This window comes from Terrapene carolina, unplaced genomic scaffold (genome assembly GCF_002925995.2).
Source record: "Terrapene carolina triunguis isolate 2854851 unplaced genomic scaffold, T_m_triunguis-2.0 Scaffold69, whole genome shotgun sequence".
NCBI lineage: Eukaryota > Metazoa > Chordata > Testudines > Emydidae > Terrapene > Terrapene triunguis.
The window spans coordinates 17937006-17955720 of record NW_020664420.1 but is presented as its reverse complement, the minus strand read 5'-3'; the positions used below and the strand labels follow the sequence as shown (position 1 = coordinate 17955720).

At 43.5% G+C, this 18715-nt stretch overlaps 1 protein-coding gene across 1 annotated transcript in view; it reads right to left on the bottom strand.

Moving 5' to 3' along the window:
• SPEF2 (sperm flagellar 2) overlaps positions 1–18715 on the bottom strand; it is a 101601-nt gene that overhangs the window by 13785 nt on the left and 69101 nt on the right. Inside the window, exons 28-30 of the mRNA XM_026649252.1 lie at positions 18322–18444; positions 8768–8906; positions 7494–7723 (exon numbers count right to left, since the gene is read on the bottom strand). Of these exons, the coding sequence (XP_026505037.1) occupies positions 7494–7723; positions 8768–8906; positions 18322–18444 (492 nt within the window). The remainder of the gene's footprint in view (positions 1–7493; positions 7724–8767; positions 8907–18321; positions 18445–18715) is intronic.

Genomic DNA, 18715 nt, shown 5'->3' with positions numbered 1-18715 from the left:
CCACGAACCGCTGTTGCTTTGCCTCGGGCACCTCTGTGCCAGCAACAATAAGAATCATCAGATCTGGTTGAAAAATAGGGAAAATGTTTAATGAAAGTCCCCCTACCCCTTTTGTATTTGAAACCAAGTTTCAATAATTTCTGATCAGCTCTTGATGTTGCTAAGGGCTGGCTATGTTCATCATCAGAGGCAGTGGTATTTAAATAGTGGGCAAATGAGTGAAGTAATTGTGTGTGTGCATATTCATGTGTGTACAGTGGGGGGGACGACAGGTTTTTCGTATACCTTGCTGATGAGTATCTTAAGCCCTAAATAGATACATATAATATATTTGTAGGCACAAACACGTACGTAAAGCTCTTTTGGATTCTTCTAGATATAAGGTAATTATGTACAAGCGAAGATTTTAAGCTGTGCAGACAGATTTTTGAAATATTAAAAGAATGAAACCTACATGATTAAGTAAGAGATCTAACTAGAGAGGTAAATGATAAATAAGAATCAAAAGAACCACTAGTAATGGAGGTCTGATTACCTATCCCTACAAACAAAACTAGAGCTCCCACTCATATTTAACATCAAATTGCAGCTAAATAGGTTTACTGTTCTAAAGATCTTGATTTGTACTCAAAAAAGTGCTGGGAAATGGACATAAATATGAACACCTTTTAGTATACAGTATAGAAGATATTTGAAATCATGGGCCCAGTTCTGAATTCCTTACTCAGGCAAAACTCCCACTGAAGGACAGACTTTCAATTGAATTAAATGCAGTCTTAAATTTAGCTATTTCAAATCCAATGATGCAACAAAATTTAACTGATGACAGGCTTACAGTATCTGCAGTTTTTGACGCAAATAGTGATAAGAAGATGGTGGCCACTGGCTGTCTTATATTTGGTAAATATTGAAATAATAAGGCTTGGGATAAATTCTTACTACAAATAATCTATCATGATTGATTAGAAAGATAACCTTCAAACTGTACCTGCCCTGAATGCCGGAGAGCCGCTCAGGTCTAAATTGTCTATTTTTCACTGTGTCTAAATTTACAGGTATTCTTAATGATTTTTGGATTTAGAATAGAGAAGTAAATAAAGACTTGATTCATGGTTGTTTCAGTTGAATGGCTAGCTCTACAAATTGGACTGATATGGTTCATACAGGTCATGATTAGGAAGAAATGGCAGAATCTACAAACATGCTCAAGCATATCAATTATAAATAGAAGAAAAGAATTGGGACAGAATTTATTTTAGTTAATTTGGAAATGCAAATGCAGGTGAATTCAAAATAGGATTCATTAGGGCACATTTAGTAAAATATTAATAAGTTCCAGAAAGCAAATTTTTGGAAATTAATCCAGTCATAAGAAGGTGCTGCTGAAGAAAATCAAAGGAGATTGGCTCACACAAACAAATAGACAGTTGGATTTTGCTGACAAGATAGACTATATCCAAAGAGACTGGGGAAAAAAAGAAGAGAAAAATGTTGACTGGGAATTAGTGGCTCAATTTCAGATCTGTCCTGGGTCATCTATTACAGAACAGGGACACCCTTACTAGAGAACAATACAGCACATTCATTGGGGTATACATTAAATTACCATAAGAAAACAGATCAAAAGACTTTATGGACCCAACAAACACTGAAAATTCACCTCAAATTAATACAATGACACTAACATAAAAATGTTTCTTAGGTTTCCTTGTTAAGTGAGAGATTGCACCAGCATATATCTAGGTCCAGTACAAATCTGTTTTTTTCTCCATCGATGCTCAGAGTTGTTAGTAAGGTGTCTCCATAGAGAACCAAGGGTGAAGGACAGAACAAAGTTGTCTGTGAAGCACCAGCAGCTCTTTAATACTTTACAGTCCTAGGAAACATAAAACTATTTAAAATTTGATTTTTGATATGATTGAATTTTATGTCCTCACCCTATTGTTAAAATATATTGGATTTGCCTTTTCTCCTCTGATTTTGTCAATCTATTAAATATATCACCAAGACAGCCTTTTCTCATTTCAAAAATATTTTCCATCCAAATTTCATGTGAAAAGGCACTTTACATCTCTGTTTCTTCCAAAATTAATTCTTTCTCCTGTTTTTTCCTCTCTTCTCTGGTTTTCCAGAGAAGTTAATTGAGAGACTGCATTTAATTCAAAATTCTGCTATATATAATCACAGTAATGTTATACCCAGTCAACTTGGTACTCTGATTCTTAAATCCTTTGCCTGGATTCTGATGAGGCTTCAGATCAATTTTAGGATTTTTGTTATTTACATGCTATAGAACAGGGGTTCACTGCACCACAATCCCCTTCTGACAAAAAAAAAATACTACTTGACCCCAGGAGTGGGGACCGAAGCCTGAGCCCACCTGAGTCCTGACACCCGGGTGGGGGGGCCAAAGCCCCACTGCCTGGGGGAGGGAAGGGGCAAAGCCGAAGCCCAAGGGCTTCAGCCCCAGGCAGGGGGCCTGTAATTTCAGCCCCACTGCCCAAAGCTGAACCCCTCAGGCTTCGGCCCCAGACAGTGGGGCTTAGGCTTTGGCTTCGGCCCCTGGCCACAGCAAGTCTAAGCCAGCCCTGGCAACCCCATTAAAATGGGGCCACAACCCACTTTGGGTTTCCGACCCACAGTTTGAGAACTGCTGCTATAGAAGACTTGTTCTTTTAATTTTATCCAAATGTGCGGCCTTGCCACTTAACCGCTCTAATGGTGGGGAATAGTACATATGTCATAGAGGTATTAGGATTAATATTTGTAGGTACTATATATCTGTAAGTATCTATATTAATGCCTAATCCTATAGCCCATACTCATAAGTAGTCTGGTGACTTTAGTATCACAAGTAATCTGAGGACTACTCACATGAGTTAGGATTGAAGGATTAGGCACTATAATTATTATTCTTTATTATTATTATTTGGTTGGGACAATGAGAGCTCTAAAAGTTTAGGGGTTGTTGGTGGCCTGGATGAGTGTGATTGGCCTCAATGACTAGGGAGCCTAGATTCTTGTGCTAAAAGACAAGAAGAGACAGGAGAGGGAGAAATTAAAGAAGAGTGCTGTGATCACTCTGTATTATACAAATCATAACTGTCTTATTGTCATATTATCCTCCCTTGTCTGTTGGTTTTATCCACCTGTTGTTTCTTGCCATATACATTGAACGTAAGCTTTTTGGGATAGGGATAATCTATTTTTATACTCATATGTGTTTAGTGCTTAGAGGACATTATCATACTACAAATACTACTACTAATATGGATATAAACTAAGACCAAATAGTTTTGATCCCAATGTTGTCATCTCTCTGGTGAATGGCATATCAGCAGACAAGAACTGAAGTCATTGGCTCACGCTGATGTGCGTTAGCTTATTTGGTCAATAAAGTTTCCACCATCCATGATGTAAGTAAGAATGAGGTTCCCAACTTTGCACATTACCAAAACCTGGCTGGACAATACTGCTGGACCTGTATTGGTGCAGTTGGTCTCATTTGGCTGTTTTGTACAGTAGGAACTGAAGAGGATTGCTGAGGAGGTGGCGAGTCTGTGCTGTTTGTATCCAATCTACTGCATAGGTCTTTCACCAAAAATGGATTGAATACAATATGTCCATCTTATGTGCGACAGCCCAGATAAAAGATGGTACTAATCTTGGCATACAGATCACACCAGTGTTCCTATCTGAGTCCCTGCTGTTGTAGTGTTAGATTCGCCTGGACTGTTCATGATCAGCCATTTAAACATCTATTCTGATGATTATTCATCTGAATAAATTCAGGCCTCCATGAGAGCCATGGCTGACCACAATCTTGAGCTAGTGTTTGGATAAGGATTGGAGGTGGGTTGGCTGGATATATTACCTATGTCTTTGGACCAATACCTCCTGCAGAAATAAAAGATTGCAGCATACTTTTTTCATTAGGGCATGGGAACTGTTTTGATGGTCTGCTCTTGATGGAACAAGAGCACTCTGAAGGAGAGGACTGTTCTTCCAACAGACTACTCTATTATTGTTTTCAGTGGGGTTTTTAAAGCTGTTATACTGTGGCTGTGCAGGAGACAAAGAAAAAGATTTTTTCTTCTACCATCCCATCCCCAAAATCTTGTTCCACAGACTTTTTTCAGATGACTGATAACTTGGACAATCCAACTGACTCCACTTAGAGGATGACTTTAGTTTGGTTTGTGAGGAAACTCCCTTTTACTTTGTGGAGACACTTTGATTCTGACCAAACTGTCTGCTTCTGTGAAAGCAGGGCAACTGTTTGGGGGACAAATGCTGCCATCTGTTTCAGCCAGTGGTGCTCTGTGAAGTACTGGAGGGGGATCAACCTCAGTTCTGGATTCATGTCCTTCCTGAAAACTGGGGAGGTTCTGAATCCAGTGATAATGCAGACTGTCAGTACCTCTCTTAAGAATATGCTGCCGGCTTTCTTAAAAAACAATTGATAAGGTTTTTGTTCAAGATGCCAAAAATTGATGTTGATTTATCTGGTTAACTATAGTCCTGTACCTAATCTTCTCTTCATGGTTAAAATTACCTAAATAGCTCAGATTTCCTTGATTCTTCTCAACTGGGGTACCGACTAGGTTACGGGACAGAGATTATGTTGATCGCATTGATTGACGACTTCATCCTATCAGTGAATAAAGGCTGTGCATGCTGCTATCTTTAGATATAAAGTTGCTATGGGCCATATATATGGACCATAGGGGAAGGGACAGGGTTGTCCTCAATCTTTTTCTCAAAGTTCCCAGAAAGTAATGTTTGGCAATTGCCATTTCTCCATGAAAGTGCTAACTGCAGGGTTCCTTCTTGTTCAACATTTATATAGGATTTTTAGGAGGGTGAGTGAGATAGCACGAGCTGCATTGCTTTCAACAGACAGATGATTCCAATCTATTATTTCTGTTCCTTCTGCCCCAGATAGTACAGTAAAGTACCTTTTCCAGTGTTTGGCTGTATTGAAAGTGAGCTCGCTAAAGCTCAATCTAGATGTGTTGATTGGCTGGGGAAACCAATCGGAAGATATGGTGAGGATTATATCTGCTTCTCTGATTAAGGTGTCTGTCTCTCACTTCTCACTCACAATTGCAAATGGAGTATCTAGTTAGATTCCTAATTACTGTAGGATGATCACATTTCAACAGGAACCAGACTGTACTCTTTGATTTGTGTCTGGCCAGGAGGTTGAGATTTATTGATTTATTTTGGGAGGCAGGGGAGGGGGAAGATATGTATGTTATTACCATGAGTCATGCCTTTGTCACTACAGAAATAAATTACTGCAATGTGCTCTTCGTGGGGCTACATCTTAAATCCATTCAAATGCTGAACAAAGTGCAGAATGCAGCAGCCCATTTGTTAAGGAAGATATATATCTATCAGGACATTACACCAATACTTGTTATCTTCACTGGGTACCTGTAGGTTTCTAGGTAGAGTTTAACGAGTTATTTTTGATCCTGTGGGTTCCTGGCCACTAGCATTATCATTATCATAATACCAATAACATAAAACAACAACAACAAAGCCCATATGGCCGCGACCTGCCTACTTCAGAGATCAGCTCTATTCCTGTGTTATACTGTCATTGCAGAGATCAGTGGAGGCTCTTGAACTGGTGTCCCTTTGGCTTTAAAAGAGAGGGGACTGCTGGTAGGGCATTCTCAATGAGGGCCCCTTGACTTTGGAACTTGCTCCCCACTTGGTCCAGAATAGCTTGAGTCTGTTAACCTTTCTTTTACTGGAGGGGGATGCTATTTAAGGGGAAACATTGGAGGAAGGTGAGATAGTCTACATTTTTTTTTTTGCTACAAGATTTAACTGGTTGTCATCAATATATGATGGAAATTATTGCTGCATTTAACTATATAGAAATGTCAAGGGTGTTAAAGTCTGTGTTAGACATATTTTATAGTCTTATATATCTAGTAAATAAATCTAAAACAAAAGCTCCTTGAGGGCGTGACCAGCCATGTTTGATGTCTGTGAAGTCTGCTTTACTCCTATGGAACTCTATGAATGAATGCAAATATAAGATATTCCCTGCTTCTTATAATTAGTTATATGCATTATACTATCTGTTATTTTATTTGCTGCAGAGCAGTTTGGAATGCTCTCTCTCACATTCACAAGACAGAAAGATAGACATCTCTTTAAAGGAAAACTGTAAACATGTTTCTCAGCCAAAAGTTTTCAAGTTCAAAAGGTGAGCTCACTTTTTCTCCGTAAATATACAGTGAAATGTATTTCAACCTAAAGGACTAAATTCATCTTTAGTGGGCCTTCGTGAGCTTTAATGCATTACACTGGGTGGATTTGATTATGATGTTTAACTACACAAGATATTTCTGACTGTACTGGCAGCACAGGTGCTGGAACTAAGGGTGCTGGGGGTTCTGCTGTACCCCCTAGTTTGAAGTGGTTCCTATCACATAGAGTTTACAGTTTGGTTCAATAGCTCTCAGCACCCCCAGTATACAAATTGTTCCAGCACTCCGGACCGGTGGTAGCGGTCATTTGTTACAAAAGATGATAATTTGTGACACTGTCAGTAATGAATCCTTGTGTAAATGATTGTGAACTATTTTCCATTTCATTTCATATTGATGTAACTAACTGGGAAAAATATATATTTAAATAAAAGGTTTAATTTTTAAACACAAATTATTTTGCATAATTCTAAAACCAGTATTAGATCATGCTGGAAACTAGTTTAAAATCTTTTACCCAGAGTTCCCACATTTCGAAGATGTGTTTATATTAAGTAAAGAGACTGCTGTAGGGTCACTGATTGCATGAAATTGTTGGTTGGCTCTACAGTTAAGCTGTTTGCGGGATAAACTATTGTTGAATCTAGTAACTGAACCACAACGGAGCTAAAAGCTTCATCTCCAAGTGTTGCAGGAAAAAAAGAAACATATCTGACCTACTACTTGTAAATTAATGGAATGGTTGCTGTATATTGACAAGAGGCATTCTAGAGGTGTTGCAAGCTCAAGATATTTCAACCAATGCTTTGTTGCCTTTTGGCTAAAAAGGCACCAATGTCATAAATGATGTCGTTTTTAATAACATGGCTGCCATCTGCACTGAACTCAAAAGTATTCATTTAATTAAAAACTTGTATTTGAAAATGATTCTTACCTTATGAATTTTAAGAATTTCTGAGTTAAGCAAGATGGACACCACTTTTAAAAGCACACACAGCATATTGATAGTTCCAAAGAGTTACTTTAGATTTGAGTATAGAGGAACTCAGATCAAAGACTCTTACAGATCACTTAAATGCTGGATACCAGCATTCTGACTTTGCTCTTAATAACAGTAGTAGCATCTCTACTTACTAGCATAAATTAGTGTACGTAATGCTGTTGGCTAAGTATCAAAAATGGTTTAGTAGCTCCTAACAGTTATTTTAAATCTTGCTTAGGTAACTAATTCTCTTATGAATGTGTAAGAATATTTTTTCCTACCTTTAGGTGCCACCTGTAGAAATTGCTTATGGAGTGTGCTAAGTTGTGAAATAGTTAGGGTACCATTTACAGATGTCTCTACAGGTGGAGGCCGTGGTGGAGGGATAGGATCTGGAATTACTTTTACATCATTGCTTATGAAGAAGTCTGTCTCATCTAAAACCAATTCATATTGGATTCTCGTAGAACATTCAACGTGGTGGCGTGCAATCTCAGTTAATTTGTCAACACTAAAAATTGAAATGCAGGAAGCAATTATTACTTTAAAATGTAAGATAGTAGTAACTTTGAGTCAAATTCTGAAATATTTCATCAATGGGAGATTTTCTCTGTTAAGGACCACAAATCCTCTGTGTGGATCATGGGAAGGGGGGTCAACATGCGGCTCTATGACCAAGCTAGTTATTTCTCACTACATCCTGGCAGCATGCTCTATTTGTGACTGCTGAGGGAAGTCCATTTAAAGTGGAATCCCAGCCATAGAGAAAACCCGATGGAAAGATAGTACAGGTTGAGATTTTCAGAACTCCATAGGGCAAAAGAGGTGATGTGTATTTGCCTGACCTCACCCTGTCCACCTACTTCAGCCTGTCGCCCTGTCATGTGCCCCTGCATGGACTGCTGGATCTATGGAGCACATTCTGCAGGGAAAGGAGTAATACTGCTGTGGAGGCATAAGTACTTGGATATTACAGTGGGAAGAGTCTGACCTGCACACAGAAGATCCCCTCTACATGAAAGTCAGGGAGTCATGATTAGGCCCAAATCTACACACTTCTTGGGCACTGGAGACTAATTTGTGTCACAAAGCAGGCCCTCATGTTCTTATGATCTTTAAAATAACTTCTGTCAACTGCTATACACAGTGGGTTTAACAAAAGGTGGAGGATTCTGGAATGGCAGAAGCACAGCAAACAAGATCCCAAAATTCCAAGGTGGCAGGAGCCACTACTTGATATTGTTGCTTCCTATGAACAAAATTTCAGGTTCTCTACTAGTGCTCATAACTGTAACTGTATTTCCTAAGAAAAAAATAAGACTGAACAGTTGTGTACAATATTGCTGACTACACTTTTTAACTTTCCAATGTATGCAGCACTAAGGCATATATCATAAGGCAAGATCAAGTCCCAAATCCGGAGAGTAAAATTAGCAAACAAAATGATTAATTTTTGTACATTTTTACAAATTATTTGATTAGGTCACCTGTCTGAACAATAACTTTTCTATTCTACTAAAATACCTGGTCTATTTAAAAATTAGCCATATATTACCTGGACATTTCTGCAAGGAACCTGGCGCCAAGCCACTTTTCCATATATTTGTAAGTTTCTTCCGCTTTCATGACTAGTTCTTCAACAAATGTTAATACCTTTGTCTTTATCAGCTGTAGTCGAGATTTTGCAGCTTCCTCTGTTGAAACAGTCATTTCATAATAATAATTTATTTATACAATCTGAAGTCTATTTTCAAGCTTACTTAGACATCTAAAGTTAAGCACCGAAACTTGCACTCAGGCATCAAAATACCTATTTAGGTTTCCTGTGTTCATATATTATTTATATATTTTTTTAATTCACTCAGAATTTGTTTTACAAAATATACCTACTGTTGATATCAGAACGTGCATATCACAAGGATATAGCAAAGTTAACCAAACTGATGTCGAAGGAAGAGGTGATAAGAAGACATTAATTCAGACAGTACCCTCTGACAAAAGTGTTAGATTTAGAAACTCAATGGTGAAAAAGCCAGATAGTCTGCTGGGGATGATTTCAAAACATTTCCTTTAGAACTTGAACATAAAATGTAGATGTTCTACAGAGGAAGTGTTCCTTTTATTTAAAAATTATATCAATAATATTTAGGTAATTTAAAAAAATGAAATCTTTTCAGAGAGAGACCATTCCTTGCTCAGATTTTTCAAAAAGGGGAAAAAAGCAAATCTCAAATGATACAAATTTTATGGGAACCATAACTAATGTTTGTTCTTTTGTTCCTGACCCAAAGCTCATTGAAATCACTGACTTTACAGGGCTTTGGATCGGGCCTTCCAAGCCTAGCTGTTTTGTATCTCACAAATCCATATTTATTATTACAATTCCCTCTTTGTGAAAATTGGTTGTTTTAGTGCGAGGAAAAAACGGTTACCTACCTTCTCGTAACTGTTGTTCTTCGAGATGTGTTGCTTATGTCCATTCTATTCTAGGTGTGTGCGCACCCACGTACACAGTCAGAGTTTTTTGCCTTAGCGGTATCCATAGCAGTATCCCTACGCCCTCTCAGTTCCTTCTTGACAGCAACTCCGACAGAGGGGCAGGAGGACGGGTAATGGAATGGACATGAGCAACACATCTCAAAGAATAACAGTTACAAAAAGGTAGGTAACCGTTTTTTCTTCTTCGAGTGCTTGCTCATATCGATTCCATTCTAGGTGACTCACAAGCGGTATCCTTGGAGGTGGGCTCACAGTCTAGCAGCTTGCTGCACTGCTCTATCCAAGCCTGCTGGGTAAGTGCATAATAGGACGTGAATGTGTGGATGGACGACCAGGTGGCTACCCTACAGATGTCCTGGATAGGCACTTGGGCTAGAAAAGCTGACAAAGAGGCTTGTGCCCTGGTTGTATGGGCAGTTACAATCGTCAGAGAAGGCACCTTTGCCTCATCGTAGGAGCAGCAAATGATGCAAAAAGAAATTATTTGACCGGACACTGGACGACCTTTCATCCTGTTGGCCACCAAGATGAACAATTGCGTTGACTTGTGGAATGACTTGGTCCTTTCAATGTAGAAGGCTAGTGCCCTCCTGACGTCTAGGGAATGCAACTTAAACTCCTCCTCCTCCGACTTATGTGGCTTTGGAAAAAAGACAGGTAAGTAAATGTCCTGGCCCGTATGAAACTGTCAGACCACCTGGGCAGGAAAGCTGGATGTGGCCGCAGCTGGACCTTATCTTTGTAAAAGACCGTATAGGGCGGTTCCGAAGTAAGCGCCCTAATCTCAGAGACCTGGCAGGTAGATGTCCTTCCAGGAAAGGAGGAGAGAGCAGGAAGCCAGAGGCTCAAAGTGCGGTGCCATGAGCCATGACAAGAAAAGATTCAGGTCCCATGGAGGAACGGGGTCCCTGACATATGGGTAGAAGTGCTTGAGGCCCTTGAGGAACCTGGCAGTCATGTCCTGGGTGAAAACCGACCCTACCCTCGAGCGGCAGATGGAAGGCAAAGATAGCGGTGAAGTGGACCTTGACAGATGATTGGGACAGGCCTTGGAGCTCGAGATACAGAAGGTAGTCCAAGATTAACTGCAGCGAGGCCCGCTAGGGCCAAATGCCTTTATCCAAGGTTCAACAAGCAAACCGCTTCCATTTGGCCAGGTAGGTTGCTCTGGTGGAGAGCTTTCTGATGCCCAACAGGACCTGTTGGACACCAGCTGGGCACTCCTGCTCCTCCACATTTAACCGTGCAGCAGCCAAGCTGTCAGATGCAGCGCCACCAGGTTCGGATGCAGAATAATAATTCTGCCACAGTTTAGGGACAGCAGATCCAGCCTGAGCGGTAGCTGTAACGGAGCAGCCACCAAGAGATCCAGCAGCATGCTGAACTTGTGCTGGTGCGGCCAAGCCAGCGCTATGAGGATCACCTTTGCTCTGTCCAGCTTGATCTTCATGAGGACCTTGTGAATTAATAGCACCGGAGGGAAGGCATACAACAGAGCCCCCGACCACAGGAGCAGAAAAGTGTCCGACAGGGAACCTCGATCAATCCCCCAAATCGAGCAGAAAAGGTAGTATTTTCTGTTCTGCCTGGACGTGGACAGGTCCACTCGGGGAGATCCCCACCGCTGGAAGATGATGCTGACCACTTCCAGATGGAGGGACCACTCGCGGCGAGATGAGAAGGTCCTGCTGAGGCAATCTGCCAAAGTGTTCCTGGCCCCGGGGCGGTGTGTGGCTATGAGATGAATGTTGTGTTGTACACAGAAATCCCAGAGCCTGAGGGCTTCTTGGCAAAGGGCAGACAATGTGGCTCTGCCTTGCTTGTTGATATAATATAGCTGCTGTATTGTGCTTTCTATGTGAGGTAGGAAGGCTTGACAGGACAGGCGAACTGCTCTGAAATCTCTCACGTTGATATGTAGGGAGCGATCGTGACTCGACCAGTGACATTGCATGCTGAGATTGCCCAGATGGGCTCCCCACCCCAGGTTCAAGGCATCAGAGACGAGGTTCACTGATGGGGATGGAGCCGCGAAAGGAACTCCCTCCAACATTGGTGCAGGATTCTGCCACCATATGAGTGATGACAGTACATGGTCCAGGACCCTGACCACACGGCCCATGCTGTGTCTGTTGGGTACGTAGACCGATGCCAGCCATTCCTGCAGGGGCCTGAGGTGGAGCCGTGAGTGCCAGACCACGTCAGTGCTGGCTGCCATGTGGCCTAACAATCGCAGGCACGTGAGAGCGGTGGTGAGAGGGTGGGCTAGAATCCACGAGATCAGATCCGCCATGGCTTGGAACTGAGCCTCGGGGAGAAAGGCTCTGGCCTGATTAGAATTAAGGATCATTCCAATGAACTCTATGAATTTGCACTGGAATTAATTTTTTCTCATTTATTAACAGTCCCAGGTCATGACAGGTGGAGCAAACCAGATCGAGATGATGCTGCACCTGATCCTGGGATTTGCCCTTTATCGTTGAGGTACGGATAAATTTGCACCCCTCAATGCCTCAGGTAAGTGGCCACTGGCGCTATGCACTTTGTAAACACTCTTGGGGCTGACGAGAGACCGAAGGGCAGCACCGTGAATTTAAAATGGAGGTGGTCTAACACAAAGCAGAGGAAACTCCTGTGCCCTGGGAAGATTGGAATATACATCCTTTAAATCAACGGCAGCGTACCAGTGTCCCGGATCCAGGGAGGGAATAATGGAGGCCAGAGAAACCATGCGAAACTGCAACTTCTTGTGAGATTTGTTGAGGTGTTGCAGGTCCATTCTGGATCTGAGGCCCCCTTTTGCTTTGGGGATTAGGAAATAGCAGAAGTAGAACCCTTTCCCTTCCAAGTCTGGAGGGACCTCCTCTACTGCCCCCGGATGTAGGAGGTTCTTGACCTCTTGAATGAGTAGTTGCTTATGAGAAGGGTCCTTGAAGAGGGAAGGAGAAGTGAGGTGGGAGGGAGGGTCAGCCACGAACTTCAGAGTGTAGCCTGAAGATATTATGTCGAGCACCCAACGGTCCAAGGTCAGCCACGACTAGGCCAACCAGAAGGGATAAGGAAAGAGAGCGGGGGGACGGGGGACGGACGGGGGACGGAGATTGATCCTGGGAAGTGACTGGGACAACATCCTCGGGCGCATCCTCAAAATGCTTGGTTCTGGCTTCCTTGGCCTCTGGAAGAACCAGGCTGGACAGAGGAACAGGAAAATGAAGGGTGACGCTGTTTAAATCCTTTGTCTCTGTCCTTCGTTCTTAGGAGCTGGACTGAGGGACACCCCATGACCTCGACAGAGGAGGTGGGGGACAGAACAGCTTTCTAGCCTGCTATGGGGTGTTTAGGCCCAAGGAATGGAAGGTGGCATGGGAGTCTTTAAGGCTTTGGAGCCGTCCATCGGTCAGCTCTGAAAAGAGCCCTGCCCCCTCAAATGGAAGGTCTTGGAGTGTAGTCTGCATCTCCTGGGACAGCTCAGAGGACTGTAACCAGGAGCTGCACCTCATGACCACCGCAGAGGCGACTACCCTGGCTGCCGAGTCTGTAGCATCCCAGGCCATCTGGAGGGCGCCTCTTGCCACCACTTTGCCCTCTTCCACCAAGGTGGCGAACTCCAGGGCTCGGTCTTGTGGAAGGCCCTCCTTGAACTTGTTGATGGAGTCCCACAAGTTGAAGTTGTACCTGCCTAGCAGGGGTCTGCCACATAGACTTAGCAATTTTTAGGACCCCTGGGTGGACAGGCAACACGACCTGGGCCGGAGTGGAGGAGGGTATGACATTAAAGAGATCGTCAGACTCCTCCACTAGCTCCTTGATCACCAAGTTCAGGTTGGCAGCCACCCTTTTGAGCAGGGCCTTGTGCTCCTTGAAGTTGTCAGGGGGAGGTTGCTCGGTTGCGAGGGGCCTGTCACTGCTTTGTCCGGAGACAACAAAGATGACTGCACTGCAGGGGGAGAGGCGGCTTCCCCTTGCTCATCTGGGGACAGCTCCTTGGGCGTCGGGGGCCACTGTGTCGCCCCCATGTCAGATTCAGTACCATGCACCGACTGTGCCGGGTGCAGCTCGTCAAGGCAGCCTGAGAGGAATGGTGGGAGTATGGGACCGGCATAAAAGGTACACCCCACATGTTCCAGTACTGCCACTGAACAGGCCACGGCCCCTGCCTCCGCGCTGCCGCCGCAGGAGTCACACCGGTCTCGTGGGCCGGTAGTAATTCACCTTTTATAGATGAGGTGCTGAACTCTCCTTCTGACTTGGACCATTGCCCTTCCGGTGACCAGGGCGGAGCTGTAGATGCCTGCGTCTGTTGACTGACCCTTGTCGGCGACCAGTAAGGAGAGGATCCTTACCCCGGTGAGGATCAGTGCCTGCCCGAAGAGCAGTACCGGGGAGCTGCAGACCGTGCCGTGACTGGGAATGATCCCGCAACAGGCAGTAAGGCGAGAATCTACGCCTGGGAGACCGCCTAGGTGATGGTGATCTGCGCCATGGCGATCTCTGGTGGGAGGCCTGATGGTACTGTGGGTATGGGGATTGGCGTCATGACTCAGGTGTCCCATGCCATGTACGTGGAGACTTTGGCGTCAGGGACCGGTGTCTTCTAACCGGGGACCGAAGATGCAGTGCTGGGGTTCAAGGCTGCGGTCTGGGGACACTTCACTTTTTAGAGGGTAGTCCCAAAACTGCCTTGTCCGTAGATGCCAGGGCCTTAGCTGGGTCCATCACTTGGCTTGGCATCTGCGGTGCCGGACGACCTACTTCCTCTTTGGCCGCCAGGCCCGCTTTGGGCACACATGACCCTACTAGGGGCCGGGACCCCCTGCCGCTCCCGGGAGCCGGAGGTGGATCCCTGGCTGGGCTAGGAGGTCTGACCGCAGTGGTATCCCCCAAGTAGCTCCGGGGTGGGCACATGGCCTAACACAGGTCCTTTGTCCAAAGCCCCCAAACTGTGCCAGGCAGATTCCAGTGTCAGCAGTGTGTTGTGCACCGATGCCTAAGTGCCGGGCATGGAGTCCGATCGAGAGGGCTGCAAAGCAGGATGAAGCGCAGACTCCATGAGGAGGCCCTCAAGTGGATATCCCGCTCCTTTTGAATTCGAGGGTGAAAGTTTTTGCAGATCCTGCACTTGTCCTTTCTGTGGAACTCCCCCAAACACTTCAAACAGCTAGTGTGGGGGTCGCTAATGGACACCAGCCAGCTGCACTATGAGCATGGCTTAAAGCCTGGGGAACGGGGCATGCCCCGCTGCGAGGCAAAGTCCCAGCTGGGACTATAATTCCTAAACTACTACTCTAATCCTTAACTTAATGGTCTAACTAAGCACCTATCAATTAAAAAAAAAGGAGACAGAACAATGGGTTGTAAGAACAACTAATGCTCTTGCGATGCAAGACAAGGCGCTCCAACCAACGGTCATGGGCGGTAAGAAGGAACTGAGAGGGCGTAGGGTCGGCAGCACCTAATATACCAGCGCATGAGCGTGGCACTCAAGGGGGTGCCACAGCCAACCCTACGGATACTGCTAAGGCAAAAATCTCCGTTGACTGTACACCTGGGCACGCACACACCTAGAATGGAATCGACATGAGCAAGCACTCGAAGAAGAAAAAACAGTTACCTACCTTGTTGTAACTGTTGTTCTTTGAGATGTGTTGCTCGTGTCCATTCCATTACCTACCCTCCTAACCCTCTGTTGGAGTTGCTGGCAAGAAGGAACTGAGAGGGCCTAGTGTTGGCAGTGCCTAATATACCAGTGCATGAGCACAGCACCACAGCCAACCCTATGGATTCCGCTAAGGCAAAAATCGCCAACGACTGTGCACGTGGATGTGCGCACATCTACAATGGAATGGACATGAGCAAGCACTCAAAGAAGAAATATTATTTGCCTACAGAGATCTATGAGTGAAAAATTCCATGTAACTTAGAAAAAAATGGCATTTCAAAATGGGAGGACTGAAAAAAGACTAAAAGAATTTGTTGTCACTGAGATTTTAGAGTTAAAAATGGAGGCAATAGACAGAGAAACAGGGTCTTTGGAAAAGATAAATGTCTTAAAAATGGGTATGGAATGTGAGAAAGAGAAAGCTATAAAACAGATAAATAGAGGAATGAAAAACCTGAAGAAAAAGAAAGAAGACCAAAGAGTAACACTGAACTAAGAGTATCTCAAATCTTGAAAGCTCCATGTAGGCATCCAATGTTCAACTCAATTTTCTATTTTGAGACCTGAAGAAGAGCTCTGTGTAGCTCAAATGCTTGTCTCTTTCACCAACAGAAATTGGTCCAATAACAGATATTGCCTCATCTACCCTCTCAATTTTTCATTAAATTTAATGTTACTTGCTAGAAAATGTTTTTCTAAACAAACAAAAAAACGTAGTTGCTGCTGACAGTAACTTCAATAGGTAAAACTGTAAAGCAGTTTCTGTTATAGATCTTATTCCCATATGCCAATAATAACTTTCCAAAACAATCGTCTTTGGGGCTGAAACTTTCCTTAGGCAGTCTCTACACAAAAATGAATGTATTTGGAAGGTCTGAACAAAATTCCTTCAAGGTCATCTTTGAGTTAAATGAAAATGAAAAAAAAAATACACGCTTCCTATTTTCAGCAAAAACAGCTGATGTTTGAAATTTTAAACTTGGCATTAACTCATTTTTCTCTGAGATCTGCTTGATTTGGGAGGGAAAACTGTAAAAATAAAAAGGTATAAGCAACTGAAAACACCTCAGAGGATTTTTAGTGCACATCCACTAAGCTTTTCAGTACAGCTTAACCAAGTGCTGCCTTCTTTGTAACTTCTTTGCACATTTTCCAGGAGCTGCTGCTCTCAGTCTGCAAGTGGGACAATGACATAACAATCTGTAAGTATCAAATTGAATCACACAATTCTCAAAAAATCCAATAACAGAAAATACTCTCAGACCAGGAACACAATTAAAAATAAGGCATATACACACAACTGCTAAATTCAGTGAGAAATCAAAATTCAGAACTCAGTAACCGCCTACAGACTTGCGTATCTCGACATATCTAGACACTTAACTGGTCATTTTCACTTCCAGTTATTACAATTGCAGGTGTATCTGTGGTATCTGCATTTGCAAGTTATGTTACTAAGCTATTATGAAAATGTGGTCCTGTATGTTTTAGTTCTCCTTTGATACATACCTTGGCTGTTTTGCAAGGCAGGTCTTTACCTCTTTAAAGTTAATTACATTCCCCTACCTACTTCCAAATATCTGATTTAAAAAAATATTTTTGTGCTGAGATTGGGTGAAACATTGTTGACGCTTGTGAGTGTAACAGCCACCCTTCGTTCAGGATAAATGTAAGAAGCAATGAAGCTCCTTTGTAGAACCGATAGCTGAAACAGTAGGGGCCACTGCTCAAAACACAGGCCACCTGCAAGGCTGATGTGGGAGTTGAGCCAGGTGGTTGGAGAGGTTCTCCTTCGAGACTGAACGCAAATGCAGAAGGCTTATTATGGTTTGAGGGAGTTCTGCATATATGTGTGTGTGTGTGCATGCGCAGAAACATGCCAGAAGCACATAAAGGAGGCAGGAAGGAAGCCCCAGAGACAGCCAGAAAAGCTCTTGTAGCATTATCTTGAGAAAAGCTGAGAGAGAGAGTTTTTGGGTAGAGTGCTAGCTGAAAAGAGGCTTGGCACTGTGAGAAAAGGGACTGTCTCCTGCTGTTTCATTCCTACTGTATTCAGGAAAACAGGACTTTATACATTCTTTGTGAATAAACAGGATTGCATCAAACAAATACCTGACTCCCTCTAACAGAAACAACCCAGAAGATCATGAATATTAGTTAACTGCTGAGGTCAATATTATTTAACTTGTTCGCTTACAATGAACAGCTGATAGTAGAAGGATGACAGAAAAGAGAAGAGAAAATACTTTTAAGCCTCTCTCTTCTATTTTGAATATATTTATTTAAAAATTATTGTCTAATACTATTTTTTTAAGTTTCCAGAATTCTTCAGACCCCTTTTCTCCCTGGGCCGGCTCTAGGGCCGGCTCTAGGATTTTTGCCGCCCAAAGCAAAAACAATTTTGGCCGCCTCCCCTCCCCCCGTTTTAATTACTCCACCCCTGGCCCCGCCTCAACTCCGCCCCTTCCCCAAATCCCCAGCCCTGCCTCCTCCCCCCAGGCTCTCAAGCCTGGGAGGGAGGGAGGGAGGGGGAGAGGGAGCAGCGGCGCGCGAAACAGCTGTTTCGCGCGCCGCGGCCGCTCGGGATCTCCCCCTCCCTCCCAGGTTTGAGAGCCCCTCCCTCCCAGGCTCTCAAGCGAGTAGCGGCGCGGGAATCAGCTGTTTCACGCGCCATGGCGCGCGAGCGGCAGCAGCAGCGGAGGTGAGCTAGGGCGGCCGGGGCACATTTTTAGGGGCGGCATTTTGGCGCCGGCCATGCCACCCCTAAAAATGTGCCGCCCCAAGCACCAGCTTGTTTTGCTGGTGCCTAGAGCCGGCCCCGTCTCCACACCTCCCATTTACTCAGCAAACTTTCAACAAAACTTTGCAGACAGTTTCAAGTATTAAAAAAAAATCTAAATTGGAAATGATGATCAACTTCCACAATGTAGCCCACTGAACTAGTTACATACCTTCATATTCAAGGGCACTAAAATATTCCTGTTTCATTTTAAGCTTTAATTCTTGTTTCTTTAGTTCCTCTGATGTTAGAGGAATGGGAGTGGCTTCAACCACAGGTGCTGGAGAAGGAACACCTGCAAAGAAAAGAAAATATTTTCACCAAAAAGGAAATCTCATAATCTTTGGACTGCATATATGTAGACAGCACAGCACAGTACAATTTGTTTTATGGAAAATAGGTATTTTCAAATGAATCTGATACCATTTTTATGAGATTACAAGTTTGGTGAATAAATGTAATTGTTGACATAATATCCTTATGTATCAGAGGGGTAGCCGTGTTAGTCTGAATCTGTAGAAAGCAACAGAGGGTCCTGTGGCACCTTTAAGACTAACAGAAGTATT